Source organism: Ammospiza nelsoni, chromosome 4 (genome assembly GCF_027579445.1).
Source record: "Ammospiza nelsoni isolate bAmmNel1 chromosome 4, bAmmNel1.pri, whole genome shotgun sequence".
Taxonomy (NCBI): domain Eukaryota; kingdom Metazoa; phylum Chordata; class Aves; order Passeriformes; family Passerellidae; genus Ammospiza; species Ammospiza nelsoni.
Genome location: NC_080636.1, coordinates 6,069,105 through 6,090,530, shown reverse-complemented (window position 1 = coordinate 6,090,530; position 21,426 = coordinate 6,069,105). Strand labels below are relative to the sequence as shown.

General features: G+C 60.1%; 3 protein-coding genes and 2 non-coding genes across 10 annotated transcripts in view; 1 reads left to right on the top strand and 4 right to left on the bottom strand.

Moving 5' to 3' along the window:
- The first annotated feature begins 413 nt into the window (after positions 1–413).
- Positions 414–14,457, top strand: IDH3B (isocitrate dehydrogenase (NAD(+)) 3 non-catalytic subunit beta). Of its 2 annotated transcripts, none has more exons than XM_059470190.1 (12): positions 414–490; positions 1,304–1,384; positions 4,164–4,256; positions 5,908–6,028; positions 6,158–6,218; positions 7,292–7,424; positions 9,651–9,784; positions 10,769–10,871; positions 11,600–11,746; positions 11,842–11,936; positions 12,023–12,083; positions 13,062–14,006. In XM_059470190.1, the coding sequence occupies exons 1-12, from the start codon at positions 464–466 to the stop codon at positions 13,149–13,151; spliced, it is 1,146 nt and encodes a 381-aa protein (XP_059326173.1). In that variant the 5' UTR covers positions 414–463; the 3' UTR covers positions 13,152–14,006. The 2 variants fall into 2 exon arrangements, with proteins under 2 accessions (XP_059326173.1, XP_059326174.1); XM_059470191.1 differs by lacking the exon at positions 13,062–14,006 and adding an exon at positions 14,330–14,457 and having other exon boundaries at positions 415–490.
- A 109-nt stretch (positions 14,458–14,566) lies between these two features.
- NOP56 (NOP56 ribonucleoprotein) lies at positions 14,567–19,068 on the bottom strand. Its single transcript, XM_059470189.1, has 12 exons — positions 19,050–19,068; positions 18,761–18,850; positions 18,420–18,534; positions 18,178–18,339; positions 17,823–18,021; positions 17,386–17,573; positions 17,157–17,308; positions 16,876–16,976; positions 16,557–16,705; positions 16,182–16,303; positions 15,278–15,415; positions 14,567–15,173 (listed from the first exon to the last, which is right to left on the bottom strand). Exons 1-12 carry the CDS (start codon positions 19,050–19,052, stop codon positions 14,940–14,942), a joined length of 1,653 nt encoding a protein of 550 aa, XP_059326172.1. The 5' UTR covers positions 19,053–19,068; the 3' UTR covers positions 14,567–14,939.
- LOC132072919 (small nucleolar RNA SNORD57) lies at positions 15,484–15,552 on the bottom strand. The gene has a single exon (XR_009418439.1). It is a non-coding gene; the product is annotated as a small nucleolar RNA SNORD57 (small nucleolar RNA).
- Positions 16,376–16,447, bottom strand: LOC132072920 (small nucleolar RNA SNORD56). Its single transcript, XR_009418440.1, has one exon. It is a non-coding gene; the product is annotated as a small nucleolar RNA SNORD56 (small nucleolar RNA).
- A 756-nt stretch (positions 19,069–19,824) lies between the features above and the next one.
- The window catches only part of DCTN1 (dynactin subunit 1), a 53,178-nt gene continuing 51,576 nt past the window's right edge, over positions 19,825–21,426 (bottom strand). For all 5 annotated transcript variants that reach the window (XM_059470414.1, XM_059470415.1, XM_059470416.1 and 2 more), the window contains one exon: positions 19,825–20,183. In XM_059470414.1, coding sequence (XP_059326397.1) covers positions 20,046–20,183 — 138 coding nt within the window. In that variant the 3' untranslated portion in view covers positions 19,825–20,045. The remainder of the gene's footprint in view (positions 20,184–21,426) is intronic.

Sequence of the window (21,426 nt, the reverse complement as noted above, 5' to 3'; positions counted from 1 at the left end):
TCCCAGGGGGCACATTGGGCAGACGTTGGGAGGCTCCCAGGGGGACACTGGGGGGACATTGGAGAGGTTCCAAGGGGGACACTGGACAGACATTGTGGGGGTCCCAGGGGGACACTGGGGAGACATTGAGGATGTCCCAGAGGGGACACTGGGGAGTCCCTGAGGGGACATTGGGGGAGGTCCTTGTAGGTACATTGGGGACTCCCTGGGGGGACATTGGGTGGGTCCCAGGGGGACACTGGGGGGTCCCTGGGGGACATTGAGGGGACATTGTAGGGGTCCCAGTGGGACATTGTGGCACACTGGGGGGTCCCCGGGGGACACTGTGGGACATTGGGGGGGTTCCCGTTCCCGCGCTATCTCGCTCGTCCGCCAGGGGGCGCCACATGCCCAGCGAGGCCCCGCCCCATGACGTCACTCCGCGCCCCGCCCCCTGCCCGCGGTGCACTCTGGGCTCGCAGAGATGGCGGCGCTCAGCGCGGGCCGGGCGGTGAGCGGGGGGACGGGACACGGGCAGCGAGGGGACAGCGGGCTCAGCCGCGGGGACTGAGGGCACGGAACGAGCGGGGACATCGCTCTGGGGGGGGACACCGGGTATGGGGGTGTCGGGCAGGGTCAGGGGGGTCAAACGGGGTCTGACCTCTTCGTTCTCTGGGCTAGGAGGGGTCATTGAGGGCTGGGACGGTGTGGGGGGGTCCGTGAGGGGTCACTGAGGGCTGGGGGGTCCGTGAGGGGTCACTGAGGGCTGGGGGGGTCAGTGAGGGCTGGGGGGTCCGTGAGGGGTCTGAGGGGCGTCAGGGAGGGTTGGGGGGGGTCGGAGGGGGTCGCTGAGGGCTGGGAGGGTCCGTGAGGGGTCAGTGAGGGTGGGGGCGGTCAGTGAGGACTTGAAGGGGTCAGTGGGGGCCGGACAGGGTCAGTGAGGGGTCAGACGGGTCAAATAGGTCTGGGGGGGTCCGTGAGGGGACAGTGAGGGGTCAGATGTGTTCGGGAGGGTCAGTCTGGGTGGTTCAGACGGGTCTGGGGTTCAGATGGGTCGTGGGGTTCAGTCGGGTCTGGGGGGTCGGTGTGGGGCAGAGTGTGAGGTGAGAGCCGGGGGGCTTCACTTTGGGGTGGAGGAGTTTCATGCTGGGTTGTGGGGGTGTCATTTTGGGGGTGACACTTTTGTCTTGGGGGGAATTTTGGGGGTGGGGGGCACCCCCTGTTGGGACTCTGTGACCTGTGGGGGATTGGGGGGCACCCCCTGATGGGGCTCTCTGACCTGTGGGGATTGGGGATCCCCCTCTCTGACCTGTGGCACCCCCAGGGGCTCCTGCGTGCCCAGAGCCTCGGGGCATGGCGGGCGCTGGGCACCTCTGCCACCCTCCTGCAGCAGGCACAGGCCAAGGTGAGCAGGGGATCTGGGGGTTTGGGGGGACAAAAGAGGCCCAGGGGGGAACTTCTGACCCCCCCGAACCCCCTGAGAGGATGGGGGAGGTTTGGGAAAAGGCCTCAGGGGAGGTTTGGGTGGGATATTGGCAATTGGGATATTCCTGGGAAGGGCGATGGGGTGTGACATCCCCTGGGGACATGGCCAGTGGTGGCCCTGGCGGTGCTGGGGGGGTCTCTGAGGTTTTTCCCAGCCAGAAAATTCCCCGATTCCGTGGGAATATGGCTGAGGGAAGGGCTCAGTGTGACCTTGAGGCGCTGCCCTTCCCTCAGCTCTGCCTCCTGGCATTTCACATTTGTGCTCTGGACATTTGATTCCAGCTTATTTAAAGCTCCTCATTTGTGACTCTCAGCTTTCCTTCCTTCCCTCCCTCCCGTCCCTCCTTCCCCATTCCCTCTGGGGGTTGGAGTTTCCCTGGCATTGCTGGCAGGGAATTCCCTGGGCTGGGATTGGGGGGTCCCACAGGGAATTCCAGGCTGGGGAAGGAGGGGAGGGGTGGGTGGGACATCCCAGGAGTGATCAGCGAGGTTCTGTTGTGGTCTGGGCCATGAAAATGGGGCTTGGCAAAATTCCAGGTGCTCCTGAGGGCAGGGAGAAGCAGTGAGGGGATTTAGGAACACAGGGCTGTGCTGGGATATTGGGGAAACTTGGATATTGGAGAAATTCCTCCTGAAAAGAGAAGTGGGGAGTTCCCAACCTTGGAGAGATCTGGGTGGGATATTGGGGAAATTCCTCTTAAAATGCCTGTCCAAAATTCCAGGAGATCCTGAGGGCAGGGATGGGTGAGGGGATTTAGGAACACCAGGCTGTGCTGGGATATTGGGGAAAATTGGGTATTGGGGAAATTCCTCCTGGAAAGAGAAATGGGGAATCCTCATCCCTGGATTTGGGTGGATTATTAGGGAAATTCCTGCTAAAAATGGCTGTCCAGAAATTCCATGGGATCCTGAGGGCATGGAGAAGGAATGAGGGGATTTAGGAGCCCTGGGGTGTCCCTGGATATTGGGGAAATTCCTCTTGGAAGAAGTGGGGAGTCCCCATCCTTGGAGAGATCTGGGTGGGATATTGGGGATATTTCTCCTAAAAATGAGTGTCCAGAATTCCAGGACATCCTGAGGGCAGGAATGAAGGGATTTAGGAACACCAGGCTGTGACTGGATATGGGGGAAAATTGGGTATTGGGGAAATTCCTTCTGGAAAGAGAAATGGGGAATCCTCATCCCTGGATTTGGGTGGATTATTAGGGAAATTCCTGCTAAAAATGGCTGTCCAAAAATTCCATAGGATCCTGAGTGCAGGGGGAAGGAATTGGGGGATTTAGGAACACCAGGCTGTGCTGGGATATTGGGAAAATTCCTCCTGGAAAGAGAAATGGGGAGACCTCATCCCTTGAGAGATTTGGGTGGGATATTGGGGAAATTCCTCCTATAATGGCTGTCCAAAATTCCAGGAGTTCCTGAGGACAGGGAGAAGGAATGAGGGGATTTAGGAGCACTGGGGTGTCCCTGGATATTGGGGGAATTCCTCCTGCAAAGAGAAGGGAAGAATCCCCATCCCTGGAAAGATTTTGGGGTGGGATATTGGGGAAATTGCCAAAATTCCAGGACATCCTGAGGGCAGGAATGAAGGGATTTAGGAACACGGGCTGTGACTGGATATTGGGAAAATTCCTCCTGGGAAGAGAAATGGGGAGTCCCCAACCTTGGAGAGATTTGGGGGCGATGTTGGGGAAATTCCTCCCGAAATGCCTGTCCAGAGTTCCGTGGGATGCTGAGGGCAGGGATGGCTGAGGGGATTTAGGAGCACGGGCTGTGCTGGGAGCTCTCAGCAATCCCTCCAGGGCATTTCTGCAAGTGCTGGCCAGGACAGGGTCCCTCCGTGGGGTCAGGAGTGCTCAGGGTGGTGTCACCCCTGGGGGGACAGGGACAGGGACAGGGACAGGGACAGGGACAGCTCTGTCCTGTGCTGGCTCTGGGCCCCTCAGGACAGGGACAGGGACAGGGATAGGGACAGCTCTGTCCTGTACTGGCTCTGGGCCCCTCAGGACAGGGACAGGGACAGGGACAGGGACAGCTCTGTCCTGTGCTGGCTCTGGGCCCCTCAGGACAGGGACAGGGACAGGGACAGGGACAGGAACAGGGACAGGGACAGCTCTGTCCTGTGCTGGCTCTGGGCCCCTCAGGACAGGGACAGGGACAGGGACAGGGACAGGGACAGGGACAGCTCTGTCCTGTGCTGGCTCTGGGCCCCTCAGGACCAGGCTCCAGGGTCTGCAGCATGTCCAGGATGGATTTGGGGAGGGGGCTCAGCCTGGAGAAAAGGGGGGATCAGGGGGGACCCTGTGGCTCTGCCAGGAGGGGACAGCTGGGGACAGGGACAGGACAAAGGGACACGGCCCCAGGCTGGGCCAGGAGAGGTTTGGGTGTCCCCAAGGGTCCCTTGTGGGGACATTGTGGGGATTTTCCTCCTGTCCAGCCCTGCACAGCTGTGGAGTCTCCATCCCTGGGGGCATTTCCCAACCCTGTGACACTTGGGGACAATGCTCAGCGGTGGCCTTGGCCCTGCAGGGCTTTCCCAACCCAAACATTCCACGTCCCCAAGTCCCCATCGCTCCGCGTCCCCGTGGGTGTGACGTGGCTCAGGTCCCTGGGGGTCACTTTGTCCCATTTTGGGGTGACCCTGCTGTCACCTCCCCAGTCCCAGAGGGCTTTGGGGTGACCCCGCTGTGTCCCTGCAGTCGCACAGGGCTGAGGGGACATTCCAGGTGACAATGCTGCCGGGGGACGGCGTGGGCCCGGAGCTCATGCACGCTGTCAAGGAGGTCTTCAAGGTATGGCCTGGCCTGGGGACACCAGCAGCAGCTGGCCCCGAGTGTCCTTGAGTGTCCCTAAATGTCCCTGTGAGTCCCTCAGTGTCCCTGAGTGTCCCTCAATGTCCCTGTGTGTCCTGGGTGTCCCTAAATCTCCCTGCTTGTCCCTGCATGTTCCTGAGTATCCCTGAGTGTCCCTAAATGTCCCTGCCTGTCCCTATGTGTCACTTAGTGTCCCTAAATGTTCCTATGTGTCACTTAGTGTCCCTAAGTGTCCCTAAATGTCCCTCTGTATTCCTGAGTGTCCCTGTGTGTCCCTGCAAGTCCCTGCCTGTCTCTGAGTGTCCCTTAATGTCCCTGCCTGTCCCTGTGTGTCACTTAGTGTCCTTAAATGTCCCTGTGTGTTCCTGCCTGTCCCTGAGTGTCCCTGAGCATCCATGTGTGTCCCTAAGTGTCCCTAACTGTCACTGTGTGCCACTTAGTGTCCCTAAATGTCCCTGCCTGTCCCTGTGTGTCACTTAGTGTCCCTGAGCATCCCTAAATGTCCCTGTGTGTCCCTAAATGTCCCTTTGTGTCCCTGCGTGTTCCTGAGTGTCCCTGCGTGTTCCTGTATGTCACTTAGTGTCCCTCTGTCCCCCTGAGCGTCCCTAAATGTCCCTGGTGTCCCTGCTTGTCCTGCTTGTCCCCGAGTATCCTGCCTGTCCCTGAGTGTCCCTGCTCATCCTGCCTGTCCCTGTGTGTCACTTAGTGTCCCTGCATATCCCTGTGTGTCACTTAGTGTCCCTGCATGTCCCTGTGTGTTCCTGAGTGTCCCCAAATGTCCCTCTGTGTCACTTAGTGTCCTTGAGCATCCCTAAATGTCCCTGAGTGTCCCTAAATGTCCCTGCGTGTTCCTGAGTGTCCCTGCTTGTCCCCGTGTCCCCCTGAGCATCCCTAAGTGTCCCTGGTGTCCCTGCATGTCCCTGAGTGTCCCTGTGTGTCCCTGAGTGTCCCTGCTCATCCCTGCCTGTCCCTGCGTGTCACTTAGTGTCCCTAAATGTCCTTGAGTGTCCCTGTATGTTCCTAAATGTCCCTGCGTGTCCCTGCCTGTCCCTGTGTGTCACTTAGCGTCTCTGTGTCCCCCTGAGTGTCCCTAAATGTCCCTGGTGTCCCTGCCTGTCCCTGAGTGTCCCTGCTCATCCCTGTCTGTCCCTGTGTGTCACTTAGTGTCCCTGCCTGTCCCTGTGTGTCACTTAGTGTCCCTGCATGTCCCTGCATGTCCCTGTGTATTCCTGCCCGTCTCTGAGTGTCCCTAAATGTCCCTGAGTGTCCCTGAGTGTCCCCGCGTGTCCCACAGGCAGAGGGTGGGTCCCCATTCCTGCAGGGGTTTGGGATATTGGGGTAATTCCTCCTAGAAATGGCTCTGGGGCAGTGGGGGAATCCCCGTCCCTGGAGGGATTTCCAGCCCTGTGGATGTGACACTTGGGGACATCCCAAGGGTGGCCTTGGCAGTGCTGGGGTCACCTCAGAGGGGTTTCCCAAGGGAAATGTCCCACAGTTCCATCAGTGCCACTGAGGTGACCCCTCCTGTCCCTGAGCCTGGGCCTGGCTGGCTCAGGGCTCCTGTGGTGTCCCCTGTGGTGTCCCGAAGGTGACCGTGGTGGCCCTGTCCCTGTCCCTGTCCCTGTCCCAGGCTGGCAACGTCCCCGTGATCTTTGACGAGCACCACCTGAGCGAGGTGCAGAACACGGCGTCCGAGGAGAAGCTGGACCGGGTGGTGGACTCCATGAAGGAGAGCAAGGTGGCCCTCATTGGTGAGCACCTGGGCAGTGTGGCCTTGTCCCTGTCCTTGTCACCCCTTGTCCCCTCAGGCTGTGCCAGGGGAGGGTTCTGTGGGATATTGGGACAATCCCCCTGTCCTGACCCCGCTCCGTGTCCTGCAGGGAAGATCCACACACCCATGGAGTACAAGGGAGACCTGGCGTCCTATGACATGAGGCTCAGGTGGGGGAAATTAATTCATTCGTTCATTAATTAATCGTTAATTAGTTAGAGGGGAGAGGAAAAGGCTGAGGAATTCTGTGTGGGCTGGGAAACGAAATTTCAGTGGGACCCTGAGGGATTCTGCAGGGGGGGTGGCCCCAGTTGTGTCCCCTGGCACTTGGAGGGGACGGTCACTGGGGAAAAAGCATTAATTATTGTTATTATTAATGTCATTATTAATTAATGAGTTATTGGGAGGCAAAACTGCTGAGGGAGCATCCCTGGCCAGGAGCTGTCCCTGCTCACCCTGGGGTCCTGCAGAGAGGGGTGACCCCAGGGACTTGCAGGGGACAGTCACTGTGGATAAAACATTAATTAATGCTATTATTAATGTCATTATTAATTTATGAGTTATTGGGAGGAAAAACTCCATAGCCAAGAGCTGCCCCTGCTGACTCATCCTTTTTCCCTGGAAATTCTGGAGGTGGTGAAGTGGCTTTCAGAATTTGTCACTGGGAAAACCCTGTTAATTAATAATTAATGAGTTATTGGGAAGCCAAACTCCTGAGGCCAAGAGCTGTCCCTGCTGACTGATCCTTCTTCCCTGGAAATTCTGGAGATGCTGGGGTGGATCCCAGAACTCCTCACTGGACAAACCCCATTAATGAATAATTAATGAGTTATTGGGAAGCCAAACTCCTGAGGGAGCTCACCCTGGGGTCCTGCAGAGGGGGTGACCCCAGTTGTGTCCCCTGGCACTTGGAGGGGACATTCACTGGGAAAAAAACATTAATTATTAATTAATGAGTTGTTGGGAGACAAAACTCCATAGCCTGGAGCTGCCCCTGTTGACTCATCCTGCTTCTCTGGAAGTTCTGGAGATGCTGGGGTGGATCCCAGAATTTGTCACTGGGGAAACCCTGTTAATTAATAATTAATGAGTTATGGGTCCTGAGGGACCATCCGTGTCCAGGAGCTGTCCCTGCTCACCCTGGGGTCCTGCAGAGGGGGGGTGGCCCCGCTGTGTCCCCAGTGCCCAGAGGGGACGCGGTGACCCCGGAGCAGCCCCGGTGACCCTGTCCCCATGTCCCCAGGAGGAAGCTGGACCTGTTTGCCAACGTGGTGCACGTGAAGAGCCTCTCGGGCTACCAGACCCGGCACAACAACCTGGACCTGGTGATCATCCGGGAGCAGACCGAGGGCGAGTACAGCTCCCTGGAGCACGAGGTGGGACATGGGGACAGCCTGGGACAGCTGCAGTGGCACCTGCACAGGGGACAGCTCCAGGGAGTCCTCAGAGTCCCCAGAGGGGCACCAGGGAGTCCTCAGAGTCCTAAAGGGGCTCCAGGGAGTCCTCAGAGTCCCCAGAGGGGCACCAGGGAGTCCTCAGAGTCCCCAGAGGGGCACCAGGGAGTCCTCAGAGTCCCCAGAGGGGCACCAGGGAGTCCTCAGAGTCCTAAAGGGGCTCCAGGGAGTCCTCAGAGTCCTAAAGGGGCTCCAGGAGAGCTGGCGAGGAAGGGGGAAAAAGGGGAAAAAATGGCAAAAGGAATGGTTGGGTTTTAGAGATAGGGGTCAGGGATTATAAAACAGGGGATAAGGGATGGAGGGACAGGAGGCAGGGAATGGCTCCCACTGGGAAAGGGGAGATTGGGCTGGGATCCTGGCAAGGAATTGCTGGCTGGGCTGGAGTTCCCAGATTTGCTGTGGCTGCTCCTGGATCCTTGGAAGTGCCCAAGGCCAGGCTGGATCCACCTGGGACAGTGGGAGGTGTCCCTGCCTATGGATGGGGTGGGAATGGATGGGATTTAAGCTCTTTTCCAACCCAAACCATTCCAGGATTCTGGAGCTCTTTTGCTCTGGGAGAGCTGGGAATGTTCCCCTGGAGAAGGGAAAATTCCAGGGAATGCTCAGAGTCCCTGCAGGGGCTCCAGGAGAGCTGGAGAGGGACTGGGGACAAGGCCTGCAGGGACAGGAGCCAGGGAATGGCTCCCACTGGGAAAGGGCAGATTGGGCTGGGATCTTGGCAAGGAATTGCTGGCTGGGCTGGAATTCCCAGAGAACTCCCAGGAACTGCCAAGCCCTGGCAGTGCCCAAGGCCAGGCTGGATGGATCTGGATCCACCTGGGATGGTGGGAGGTGTCCCTGGGTGGGATGGGATGAGCTCCAAGGTCTCTCCATGATTTCCTGCTCAGCACACTCAGGTCCTGCCTGGAGCAGTGGAATCAGGGAATATTTTGGGATAGGAACACACCCCGCCCCCCGAGCACTGGGGTGGCTGCAGGGGGACAATGCCTGGCAAAGGGACAGTGACACATGGATTGTCCCTTTGGATGAACCCTGGCCAGGATGGAGACACCAGTGGGAGGAGAACTGGGCAGAAAAGGGCAAATCTGGGCTGAGAACAAATTTATAATTAAAACAAAATTATGATGAGAACAATTCAATAACTGAAACAAAATGGTGATGATGAGAATAATTTAATAATTGAAACAATTATGATGATTAGAAAAATTCAATAACTGAAACAAAATGGTGATGAGGAGAGTAATTCAGTAATTAAATCAGAGTGGTGATGATGATGAGAACAACTCAATAATTGAAACAAGATGATGATGATAATTCAATAATCGAAACAAAGGGGTGATGATTAGAAAAATTCAGTAACTGAAACAAAATTATGATAACGATAAGAACAATTAAATAATTGAAAAAAGATTATGATGATAATTCAATAATTGAAACAAAAAGATGATGATGAGAACAATTCAATATTTGAAACATAATGGTGATAATAAGAAATATAGTAATTGGAATAAAATTTTAATGATAAGAAATATTTAATTGTAAAAATCCCGATGATAGGAATTAATAATAAATATAAATACATGTAAGAATAATAGATATACCAATACATGTAACACATAAATATGGTCAATAATAATTAATAATAATTATAATGGTAATAATAATAGTAATAATGAATATTAGGATAAGGAGAGGGAAGGGGTTGTTGTTGTTATTATTATTGATAATTATAATTATGATAATTATAATTATAATGATAGGGAAGGGAATATAATTATTATTAATAATAACAATAATAATAGGAGAGGGAAGGTAATATAATAATAATAATAATAATAATAATAATAATAATAATAATAATAGTAGTAGTAGTAGTAGTAGTAGTAGTAGTAGTAGTAGTAGTAAGGCAGGGAAGAGAGGCCATAGCAGGCCAGGTGTGAGGGCCAGGCTGGGGTGGCTGTGCCCAGGCTGAGGTGGCTGTGCCCAGGCTGGGGTGGCTGTGCCCAGGCTGGGGTGGCTGTGCCCAGGCTGAGGTGGCCGTGCCCAGGCTGGGGTGGCTGTGCCCAGGCTGGGTGTGAGGGCCAGGCAGGGGTGGCCGTGCCCAGGCTGGGTGGCCGTGCCCTCCTGTGACATCCCCGATGTCCCCAGAGTGCCAAGGGGGTGATCGAGTGCCTCAAGATCATCACCAGGGCCAAGTCCCAGCGCATCGCCAAGTTCGCCTTCGACTACGCCACCAAGAAGGGCCGGGCCAAGGTCACAGCTGTGCACAAGGCCAACATCATGTGAGTGCCACTGTCACCCTCAGCTGTGCGGTGTGACCGCAGTGTGACCTGCCCGTGTGACCTGCCAGCGCTCCAGGACACCTGGGAGGGACCTGCAGTGGAGGAGAGGGGGAAGGGCTGCAAGGTGGAAATAAAAGATTGGGGTGAGGGCTTGGGAAGGAATTCCTGGCTGGGATGGAATTCCCAGATTTGCTGTGGCTGCCCCTGGATCCCTGGCAGTGCCCAAGGCCAGGCTGGAGCAGCCTGGCATGGTGGAAAGTGTCAATAAATTTCAAGGTCCCTCTCCACCCAAAGCACTCCAGGACTGTGGAGCCCCTCTGGTCTGGGAGAGCTGGGAATGTTCCCCTGGAGAAGGAAAAATCCAGGGAATGCTCAGAGTCCCTGCAGGGGCTCCAGGAGAGCTGGAGAGGGACTGGGGACAAGGCCTGCAGGGACAGGAGCCAGGGAATGGCTCCCACTGGGAAAGGGGAGATTGGGCTGGGATCTTGGCAAGGAATTGCTGTCTGGAATTCCCAGAGAATCTGTGGATCCCTGGCAGTGCCCAAGGCCAGGTTGGACACTGGGGATTGGAGTGAGGGAGATGAGGATTTCCTTGGGATTGGAGTTTTTCCCTCACTCTGCTCCCAGCCAGGAGTGAGCAGACACTGCCCTGCTGCTGCTGATCAGATTTATTGATAAATCAGTGCCCAGATATTCCCAGGGCAGCATCTCCATAACAACCCTGTCCCCAAGGATTGTGGGATCATTGGCTTGGGGTCATTCCTGCAGAATCCCAGGCTCTGGAATCATTGATAGGAGCCCCTGGACAGCTCCACCTGGGACAAATCCCCTTCCCATCAGGGAGAGTGGGGGGGAAGCAGCATGAGGAGCCCCAAAGGGCATCCCAGATCCCAATTCCTGCTGGATCCCTGCAGTTCCTGCTGGACCCTGCAGCCTTTGGGATTTCCCTGCTGTCCCCAACCCTTGCTGGTGTTCCCTGTGCAGGAAGCTGGGGGATGGGCTGTTCCTGCAGTGCTGTAAGGAGGTGGCCGAGCTGTACCCCAAGATCAAATTCGACACCATGATCATCGACAACTGCTGCATGCAGGTGAGCCACAGCCCTGAGTGTGTCCCCATCCCTTGTCCCTGTCCCTGCTCCCTTCCCAACCCTCTCTGAGCAGCTGGAACCTCCAGGCCTTGGCACACCGAGCCCACCTGGCCCCAGAATTGTCCCCTGTGCCAGGCAGGAACCCCCCAGCATTCCCAGCTCTGTCTCACCTGGCCTCTGGGGCCATCTCAGTGCTGCTCCTGGGGGGAATTTGGGGGGACCTGGATTCCTGCAGCCTCACTGGGGCTGGGCATGTTTCTTTCCCTAAAAATTCCCCTTTAAATCCCTAAAAATTCCCCTTCACATACCTAAAAACTCCTCAATCCCCTCTCTGCTGCCCCAGGTTCCTGCAGCCTCACTGGGGCTGGGTGTGTTTCTATCCCTAAAAATTCCCCTTTAAATCCCTAAAATCTCCCCTTTATATCCCTAATAATTCCCCTTTGTATCCCTAAAGATCCCCCTTTAAATCCCTAAAAATTCCCCTTTAAATCTCTAAAAATTCCCCTTTATATCCCTAAAAATTCCCCTTCAGTCCCTAAAACCTCCCCAGTCCCTCTCTGCTGCCCCAGGCAGTTGTGCCAAGCATGGAATGATCAGGGTTGGAGACACCTCAGATCTCACCCAGCCCCAGCACACCCGGGCTCTGCCCCCTGTGCCAGGGTGGGGCTGAGCCTCCCCCCAGCTGTTCCAGGCCTCAGAGCCCCATTCCCATGCCATTCCCATGCCAGCTGGTGCAGAACCCATACCAGTTTGACGTCCTGGTGATGCCCAACCTGTACGGGAACATCGTGGACAACCTGGCGGCGGGGCTGGTGGGCGGCGCAGGCGTCGTGCCCGGCGAGAGCTACAGCGCCGAGTACGCCGTGTTCGAGATGGTGAGCAGGGATGGGCACCCCTGGGCCACCCCAGGGCGGCATCCCCGAGGCTGGCAGGGTGGCACCGCCCTGTCACCGTGCCCTGTGTCCCACAGGGAGCCCGGCACCCCTTCGCCCAGGCCGTGGGCAGGAACATCGCCAACCCCACGGCCATGCTGCTCTCGGCCTCCAACATGCTGCGGCACCTCAAGTACGTGCCGGGCTCCCAAGGGGGGTTTGGGGGGGGTCTGGGGGGGCTCCTGAGGGGCTGACCCCCTGCTTGCCCCCCTTTTCCAGCCTGGAATACCACTCCAACATGATCTCGGACGCGGTGAAGAAGGTGATCAAAGGTGGAAAAGTGAGTGTGGGACACAGGGTAGGGCTGGTGGTGCCTGGGTCACCTTCTCTGGCTGCTTTCTTCTTCCCAGCTGCAATTCTGGTTCCTCTCCTCTTCCCAGCTGCAATTCTGGTTCCTCTCCTCTTCCCAGCTGCAATTTGGGTTCCTCTCCTCTCTCCAGCTGCAATTCTGGTTCCTCTTCTCTCTCCAGCTACAATGCCAGGCCCACAGCTGTGTCCAGCCCCTGTGGTCGTGTCCTGGCCCAGGAGGGATTTCTGGCAGGGCTGGGGGATCCGCCATGGCCTTGTCTCCATTTGGGTTCTTGGCAGGGACCTTCCACGGCCCCATTCCCACGCCAGGTCCTGGCAGGGCTCTCAGGGACCTCTCCATGTCCCCATGTCCACCCCAGGTCCTGGTATGGTTCACAAGGGATGTTCCACAGCTCTGTTCCCACACCAGGTCCTGGCAGTGCTCTCAGGGATGTTCCACAGCCCCATCTCCACCCCAAATCCTAACAGGGCTCTCAGAGATCTCTGCATGTCCCCATTCCCACCGCAGGTCCTGGCAGGATTCTCAGGAACCTCTCCATATCCAGATTCCCACCCCAGAGTTCTCAGGGACATTCCACAGCCCCATTCCCACCCCAGGGCTCTGAGGGACCTGTCCATGTCCCCATTCCCACCGCAGGTCCTGGCAGGATTCTCAGGAACCTCTCCATATCCAGATTCCCACCCCAGAGCTCTCAGGGACATTCCACAGCCCCATTCCCACCACAGGTCCTGGGAGGACTCTCAGGGATGTTCCACAGCCCCATCTCCACCCCAAATCCTATCAGGGCTCTTGGGGATCTCTCCATGTCCCCATTGCCCCCACAGGCCCTGGCAGGGCTGTGGAGGGTCCCTGCTGCCTCTCCCTGCTCTCCTGTCCCTGTCCCAGCCGTTCCCCCGTTGTTCACCAGAGCCTTTCCCCGTTTCTCCCCTCCCTGTGTTGGATTTGCAGGTCCGGACCCGGGACCTGGGCGGTTACTCCACCACCTCCGACTTCGTCAAGTCCGTCATTGACAACCTGCACCCCAACTATGGGGCTTAGGCCCCCCTGCACCCCAACTATGGGGCTCAGGCCCCCCAGCAGCTCCCCCTGCACCCCAACTATGGGGCTTAGCCCCCCCCCAGCGCCTCGGCCCCCTCCCCAAACCCCTCCCACCCCACCGGGAGGAGCCCCAGGAACCTTCACCCTTCCCCATCCCCACAGGAGGCGACCAGTGCGGAGTTTGGGTTTGCTGGGTGGTTCTGGGGGGATGTGGCAGCGACCCAAAATCATTGGCAGCTCCTTGGGACATTGGGACCACCCACCATGGCTCTGGGACCCCCAATTCCCATGGGATCCCCATTACTGGATTATCATTGCTGTGGGACCAGTGGGATGCCCAGATCCCTGTGAGACCAGGACCTTGGACTGGGGGACCCCATTCCCATGGGATCCCTGACTGTGGGACCCCCCCCTTTTCTATGGGGTCATTTTGACTGTTGGACCAGTGGGATTTGTGGGATCCCTGTGAGAACAGGACCTCAGACTGTGGGAACCCCATCCCCACAGGACCCTTGTAACTGTTGGACCAGTGTGGGATTTTTGTGGGACCCCAGTGACCCCATTCCCGTGGGGCCCATCCCATGCAGCTTTCAGCAATAACCAGGGTGACGTCCCCCACCCTGCACCCCCTTGGCAGCTGCTGGCACAGGGTCCCCATGCCATGGGGTGACCCTGGAACACTCCAGACCTGGCACTGGGTGGGGGGGTGAACCTGTGCCCCCCAATCCATGGGAATTGGGGAGCTGGGAGCCGATCCCGTAAGGCTGTGCCCGTGGGGCCAGGCCTGGTGCCACTCCGGGCTGTGCCATCGTGTCATGCTCTGTACTCTGCTTTGCTAATAAAGGGTCCAACGCTTCCCTGCAGCCCTGCCCTGCCCTGGGGGGACCCGGGGCAGCTTTTGGGGTGCTGAGCTGGGGGGGCAGTGCAGCCCTGCCCTGCCCTGGGGGCACCTGGGGCTGCTGAGCTGGGAGGCCATGCTGGAACCAGAGCCCACACCGGACCTTGGGGCAGAGGGCTCAGCAGCCCCTCCCTGTGTCCCCAAGGCACAGGACAGTTTTGGGGGTGCAGAGGGCTCCAGGGAGCCCAAGCCCCAGTGCCACAGCCCAGCCTGGGGCCGGGGGGACCCCGGTTTTGCAGGTCCCCCGTTGGTGCCCCCCTAACCTCCGGTCTCCTTGCAGGTGCGCACGGCGGACATGGGGGGCTACTCCACCTCCATGGATTTCACCCAGGCCGTGATAGATGCCCTGGAGGTGCAGTGACCTCAGCCCTGCCCCTGGTGTCTCCAATAAAGTGGCCTCAGGTGTGACCGTGCTGCTGTCAGTGTCCCCCGGGCCGGGCAGGCTGCTGGTGACAGGGTGACCCCCGTGGGGACAGCCTGGGCACCCCCTGCCAGCCACGGAGCACGACAGGAGGGATCAGCAACAACCTCAGCCCTTTATTGGGGTTTGGGCAGCCCTGCACTGCACAGGCAGGGGGGACACGGCCTGGGGACAGCCCCACACGGCCCAGTGTCCCCAAGGAGGGGACACAGACACGGCCTGGGGACAGCCCCACAGCCCAGGCCCCAGGGAAGGGACAGGGGTTGGAAGTTCCACTCTGTAAGGCACAGTCCCGGGGCTGCTGCTGGCCACAGGGACTCACCCAGGCCACCAGGGGCTGTGACACGTTCCAGGTGGCCACGGTGGCACAGGACACAGCTGGGGCCACCAGGGGAGCAGGGGAGTGGCCACTCCTGGCTCCTGCCTGTCCATCAGTCTGTCAGTCCGTGTGCTGACTGATCTCTGCTCCCTAATCCTCCTCTGAGTCCTGTGCCACTGCCTTCTTCTTCTTCTTCTTTTTCTTCTTCTTTTCCTCCTCCTCCTCCTCAGGCTCTACCACGACTTTCCTTTTCTTCTTGGGCAATGGCTCCTCCTCTTCCTCCTCCTCCACCCCGTTCTCCTCGGGCTCTGCCTCTGCTTCTGACTCCTCTGGCTGCTGCTGCTTCTTCTTTTTCTTCTTCTTCTTGGCACCCACATCGTTCTCCTGCGGGGAGGGGAGCCCCACATCAGCTCTGACCCCATCCTCCCCTCCTGGGGCACAGAGACCCCTCCAGGACCCCCCAAAAGGGTCTCACCCCCTCCCCTCACCTCTGTCTCCATCACCGAGTTCTCTGCTGCCTCCTCAGCAGCTGCTGCCAGCGCCTCCAGCCGCCGCTTCTCCCTCTTCTTCCTTTTCTTCTCCTTCTTCTCCTGCCTCCTCTTCACCTCAGCCACCACCTCGCTGGCCTGGGGACACGCAGGGGACGTGAGCCAGGGCAGGGTCCCGGGGTTCGTCCCCACACCCGGCCCTGGTCGGATCAGACTCATTAAATCAGTCTTTGGCCTCCACAGTGGGTCAGGATGGCACAGTGACATCACCTCCGACAGGGCCCTCACCTTCATCTTCATCCCCCAGCACCTCAGCATCATCTGCCTCACCAGAGCATCTCACCATTACCTTCATCCCCTCCAGCATCACCTTCATCACCACAGGCTCTCTGCTTCATCCCCCCAGCACCTCAGCAACACCCTTATCACCAGAGCATCTCACCATCGCCTTCATCACCCCAGCATCTCACCTTCACTTCATCCCTCCAGCATCTCACCATCACCTTCATCACCACAGGATCTCGCCATTATCAACCCAGCACCTCACCATCATCTTCATCACCTCCACCACCACCTTCCACCATCCCAGCACCTCCACCCCCTTTACACCTCCCATTCCCAATCTCCATCCTCTGGTACCTCGTTACTGCCATCTTTATCTCCCCTAAGGCCTCACCTCCATCATCTTCATCACCCCAAAACCTTCGTCATTTTCATCTCAGCACCTCACCTCCGTCACTTCCTTCACTCTTCCTGCACCTCACCTCCATCTTCATTCCCCTGGCACTTCACCATCTTCATCTCCCCCAAGAACTCGCCTCCTCCTCCATCTCTCCCACAGCCTCCATTTGTCACCCTCACCCCTCTTCTTCATCCCTCACCATCCCCACCTCCTCCTCCTCACCTCCACCACGGCCTCCTTCATCACCTCCAGGTTCTTGCGGGGCGGCTCCCCGGTCTCGTAGAAGGCCAGGCGCTCCTCCACCTGCTCCCGCAGCTTGTCCCCAAAGACACTGGTGGGGACCTCTGTGGGGAGGGCACAGGGGGGGCTCAGCACTGACCCTGCACCCCCAAACCCCCCCGAGAGCCCCCCGTGCTCTGCTCAGCCCACAGGAGTCACCATTCACCGGGGTGAGATGCTGTTGACGAAAAATGTTCCCATCACGGCAGAGCGGCCCCGAATGCCCTGAGTGCCCTCCTGTGCCCACCTGGCACCGAGTGACAGTGCCCACCATGACAGTGCCCACCCTGTTTGTGCCCCCCAAAGCCCCCAGCCCACCTGAGAAGCAGTCGATGCGTGAGGCGATGGTGCACTTGTTGGCCAGGTAGCGCGAGATCCGCCCCTTGTTCTTGGCGGCGGCGCGCCCGATGAAGGTGGAGTGGAAGATGAGGCCGTACTTGGGGGTGTTCCCCCGCGTCTTCAGCGCCCTGCGAGTGCCCAGGGAGGGGTCAGGACCCCCGAGCGCCACCCCCACCCCGGACAGGCCCTCCCCAGCCCGCCGTGCTCCGGGGGTCGCTCAGACTGGGGCTGGCTGCTCACCCCCAGCGGGTCACAGCCGCTGCCCCACGGCCGCCATCACCGCGACCGCCCTGGGTACCTGAACAGGGCCTTCTCCGCCCCCAGGATCTGCACCGTCGATGCCGGGTACTTGGCCAGGTTGGTCAGGCTGCCAGCGTGCGAGATGAGGCGGGCACCCACCTGGGGCACAGCACAGGGGGGGTTACAGGGGGCTCTGAACCCCCCGAGGGCACAGGGAGTCCCCCCAGCCGGGATCAGCAGTGGAAGTGTCAGCAGCACAACTCAGTGGATTGACAGATTCACTCTGACATCATCTCCAAGCCGGGGAGGTGACAGGGGGGACACTCTGGGGACACTCACCACCTCCCCGATGAGGGCGGACAGGCTGGGGGCCACCTGGCTCATCTTGGAGCGCAGGTACTCCTGCAGCCCCTTGCGGTAGTCGGACAGCGAGATGACGCGGCGCGAGAAGCTCTCGATGTTGATGAGGTCCAGGGGAGAGATGTCCATGCCTGGCGGTGGCACGGGGTCAGTGGCAGGGCTGGGCACCTGGCCAGGCCCCCCTGGTGCCCCTGAGAGCCTTTCTCACCCATGGAGGAGCGGGAGGCCTCCAGGATGGCCTGGGCCTTGGCGCTGTCCATGACGATCTCCTCCAGCCCCTCGAGGCTCTCCTCGCTCAGCTCGCGGCGGTTCCCGATGAATTTGGCCACCCGGCAGTACATGGAGTTCTCGGGGACGATCTTGATCAGCTCGGGGAAGTGATACCCGTACCACTCCCTGCGGGGACAGCGCACGGTCACTGCTGCCACCCAGGCCCAGCCGGCTCTGCGTGTCCCCACCACGTCCCCAATGTCCCCCCTGGTCCACGCCATGGCCCTGAGGCCCGGCCAGTGTCCCCTGGGGAGCTGCTGTCCCTCCCCGGTCTGTACAGGCGGCCGGAGCAGCAGCAGCTGCCTGTGGTAAGCATGGGGAGGGGAAAGGGGACCCCCGAACCCTTCAAACCCCCCAAATCCCATCCCCACCGACCGGACGCGCATGGAGAATGTGTTGATGTCCTTGTCCAGCTGGTCCAGCAGGCTGATGGACTGGATGATCATGTTGTCCACCCGGTGCACGTTGAACTTCACCTTGGCCCGGGAGTAGCTGTGGCCGAGCCCCAGCTGGGCCTTGGCCGCCGACTGCGCCGTGAGGCCCCGGACCAGGGCCGGGAAGTGCAGCCGGATCCCTGCGGGGACACGGGGGACAATGGTGCCACCACAGGGGACAACAGTGCCACCACGTGCACCCCAGGGACACCTCACAGCCACAGCACCGCGTCCCCCCACTCCTTACCCCTCCCAGCACCCCAGAAACGTCCCCTGTCCCCTCTGTCCCCTCTCACCTCGCATGAGCTCGGCCACGACGCCCCCGGTCTGGCACTGCACCCCCAGCTCCTCCTGCACGGCCGCGCCCATCTTGGCATCGCCCACCCCCAGCACCACCTTCTTCCTCTTGGGGGGCAGCGCCGTGTCCAGCAGCAGCCGCAGGTCCTCGTGCAGGACTCCTGCGGGACAGGGGGGGCTCAGCGCGGTCCCCGCGGTCCGGGGGGGGGGTTCCCGGTGTCCCCGGCCCCGCCGCGCTCACCCTCGGACACGGCGTTCATGTTCTCCAGCGCGCTCTGCGCCGAGCGGAACGGCGAGAACGCCACGAGCTTCACCACGTTGTGGAACTTGCCCAGCGTGAGGACGCTCTCCTCCACCTGCAGCCGGGGGCAACCGGGACGGGGGCTCCGGTCACACCGGGCACGGGGAACGGCCCCGGCACCGCCACCCCCCCGCCGGTTCCCCCCCGCCTCCCCGGTCCTTCCGCCTCTCTCCATCCCCGCTCCCGGTGTGTCCTTTCCTGTCCCCCCCGTCCCCGATACCCGTTCCCGCCTCTCCCCCCCGTTCCCCTCCCGTTCCTCCCCGCTCCCGCCGTTGCGGTACCTGCGGCAGCAGCAGGCCGATCTCCTCCACCTCCCGCACGGCGAACAGCGCGTACCCGGCCGCATGTTCGAACAGCACGTGCAGCAGCACCTGCGGCACCGAGGGCTCCGCTCACCGGGGGAGGCACCGGGGCCGCGCTCCCGCCCATCCCCGCGCCCGGCCCGGCCCGATGCGGCTCCCCCGGCCTCCCGCCGGTCCCGGCGCGTCCCGATACGGTCGGAGGGAGCTCCTGGGTCCCTCCCCACGCCCGATGGCGGCCGATGCGGCCCGGGCCCGTCCCCTCACTCACCATCGTCCTCCCGCCGCCGCCGCCGTCCGGAACTGACGCGCTCTCCCCGCCGGAACCCCGTCTCCTCCCTCCTCCACCAATCAGCGCCCACTGCGCCGCGCCCTCCGCCAATCACCGCAAGCCGCCCTCAATGGGCCCGCCCCGGAGCCAATCAGGCAGAGGAGGGACTAACCCCGCCCCCTCAGCGGCGCCTGCCAATCAGAGCCGGGAGGAGGCGTTCCTTCCCGCCTTTTCCTGCGCGCCAACCAATGGGAGCCTCGCGCGCGAGCCCCTGCCCCGCCCCTTCCCGCGCTGCTCTGTGCGCGCGCGGCCGCACGTGGCGGGAGCCGCCCCCCCACAATGTCCCAATGTCCCCGCGGTGCCACCCCCGGACCCCCAATGGCCCCGCGGTGACAACCCTGAACCCCCAATGGCCCTGCGCCCCCTCCCGGTGCCCTCTGGGGACCCTCAGTGCCCTCCAAGTGTCCCCTGGTCCCACCCGAGACCCCCAAATGTCACCCAGAACTCCCGGTGCCACCCCAGGATCCCCAAATGTCCCCTTGGTTCCATCCTGGAGCTCTCTGTGACACCCCCGGGGTCCTCAGTCCCCTCCGGGACTCCCAGTACCCCTCTCGAATCCCTCCTGTGACCCCCGGTCCCCTTCCGTGACCCCCCAGTCCCTTTTATGCTCCCCCGTGTCCCCCCCCCAGTGTCCTCCTTGTGTCCCTTCCCGTGTCCCCTCCCAGTGTCCCCGCCCGGTGCCCGGTTCCAGGCGCAGGCAGCGCGTCCAGGGGAGTTTTATTGGATGCCGGGAGCGCGGGGGGATCCGGGGGGTCCCGGGGGGTTCCGTAGTGTCCGAGAGCAGCGCGGGGGGCCCGGATCCCCCCGGGGGAAGCGGCTCCGGCTCCCGCCGCGAGCGGGGCCGGGCAGGGGGGAGCGAACGGAGGGTCCCGAGGGAGGGGACGGCGGGCCGGGGTCCCGAGGGAGGGGACGGCGGGCCGGGGTCCCTCGGGCCGGTCAGGCCACGAAGTGCTGGCGGAGGTGCTGCAGCAGGTCCGGGGTGAGCAGCACCCGGTGCGCCTGGCCGTGCCCCGGAGCGCACGGGATCGTCACCCGCCCGCACAGCGCCGGGCCCTGCGCCTGCTCCTGCTTGGCCTGCGGGGACAGCAACGCGCTCAGTGTCCCCAAGGGGACAGTGACACGTTCACAGTGTCCCCAAGGGGACAGTGACACCCTCACAGTGTCCCCAAGGGGACAGCCACATGCTCAGGGTGTCCCCCAAGGGGACAGTGACACGTTCACAGTGTCCCCAAGGGGACAGCCACGCGCTCAGTGTCCCCAAGGGGACAGTGACACCCTCACAGTGTCCCCAAGGGGACAGCCACACGCTCAGGGTGTCCCCCAAGGGGACAGCCACATGCTCACAGTGTCCCCAAGGGGGTGGGACCTGGGGGGCGGTGCTGGGGTGGAGCAGGGGGTCCTCACCCACCCCATCCCCCGGAATGGGGGATCCCTCAGGATTGGAGTTTGGCAGAACAGGGGGTGCCTCAAAATTGGGGATTGGGAACAGGGGTACCTTGGCATGGATTGGGGCCCCTCAAGAGTTGGAGTTTCTTGGGATTGGGGTTCCTCAGGTACAGGGGATCCCTTGGAACTGGGGTCCCTCAGGATTGGGGTCACTCAGAACTGGGGGACTCTCAGGAACGAGAGTTTTTGTGACTGGCATCTCTTGGAATTGGGGTTCCCTCAGGATTGGGTGTTCCTCGTGATTGGGGTCCTTCAGGACTGGGGGTTCCTTGAGATTGGGGTCCCTCGGGAATAGGGATTTTTGTGACTGGTGTCTCTTAGAATTGGAGTTCCCTCAGGACTGGGGATCCCTTAGAGATTCAGGGTTCCTTGGGACTGGGGTCCCTCAGAATTGGGGGACTCTCAGGAATGGGAGTTTTTGTCACTGGCGTCTCTTGGAATTGGGGATCCCTTAAGATTGGGGTCCCTCAGGATTGGGGGTTCCTCCAGGATTGGAGTCCCCTGGAATTGGGGGGCTCTCAGGAATGGGGGGATTTTGTGACTGCCATCTCTTGGAATCGGAGTTCCCTCAGGAATGGGGGTCTCTTGAGATTGGGGGTCTCTTGGGATTGGGGTCCCTCACATACAGGGGATCCCTTGAGATTTGGGGTCCCTCAGGACTAGGGTTGTTCAGAACTGGGGGACTCTCAGGAACGGGGGTTTTTGTGACTGGCATCTCTTGGGACTGGGGTTCCCTCAGGATTGGAGATTCTTTAAGACTGGGGTCCCTCAGGACTGGGGCTTCCTCAGGACTGGAGTCCCTTGGAATTGGGGGGCCCTCAGGAATGGGGGTTCCTCGAGATTGGTGGTCTCTTGGGATTGGCGATTCCTT

Excerpts from the sequence above, each read along its gene's own strand:
- IDH3B (XM_059470190.1), top strand. The coding sequence starts at position 464 with ATGGCGGCGCTCAGCGCGGGCCGGGCG. Across the intron at positions 7,425-9,650 it reads ACAGCTCCCTGGAGCACGAG|AGTGCCAAGGGGGTGATCGA; the intron begins GTGGGACATGGG and ends CGATGTCCCCAG. Across the intron at positions 9,785-10,768 it reads GTGCACAAGGCCAACATCAT|GAAGCTGGGGGATGGGCTGT; the intron begins GTGAGTGCCACT and ends TTCCCTGTGCAG.
- NOP56 (XM_059470189.1), bottom strand. Across the intron at positions 18,022-18,177 it reads CGTGGCCGAGCTCATGCGAG|GGATCCGGCTGCACTTCCCG; the intron begins GTGAGAGGGGAC and ends GTGTCCCCGCAG. Across the intron at positions 16,977-17,156 it reads CCGCCCTCATCGGGGAGGTG|GTGGGTGCCCGCCTCATCTC; the intron begins GTGAGTGTCCCC and ends GCTGTGCCCCAG.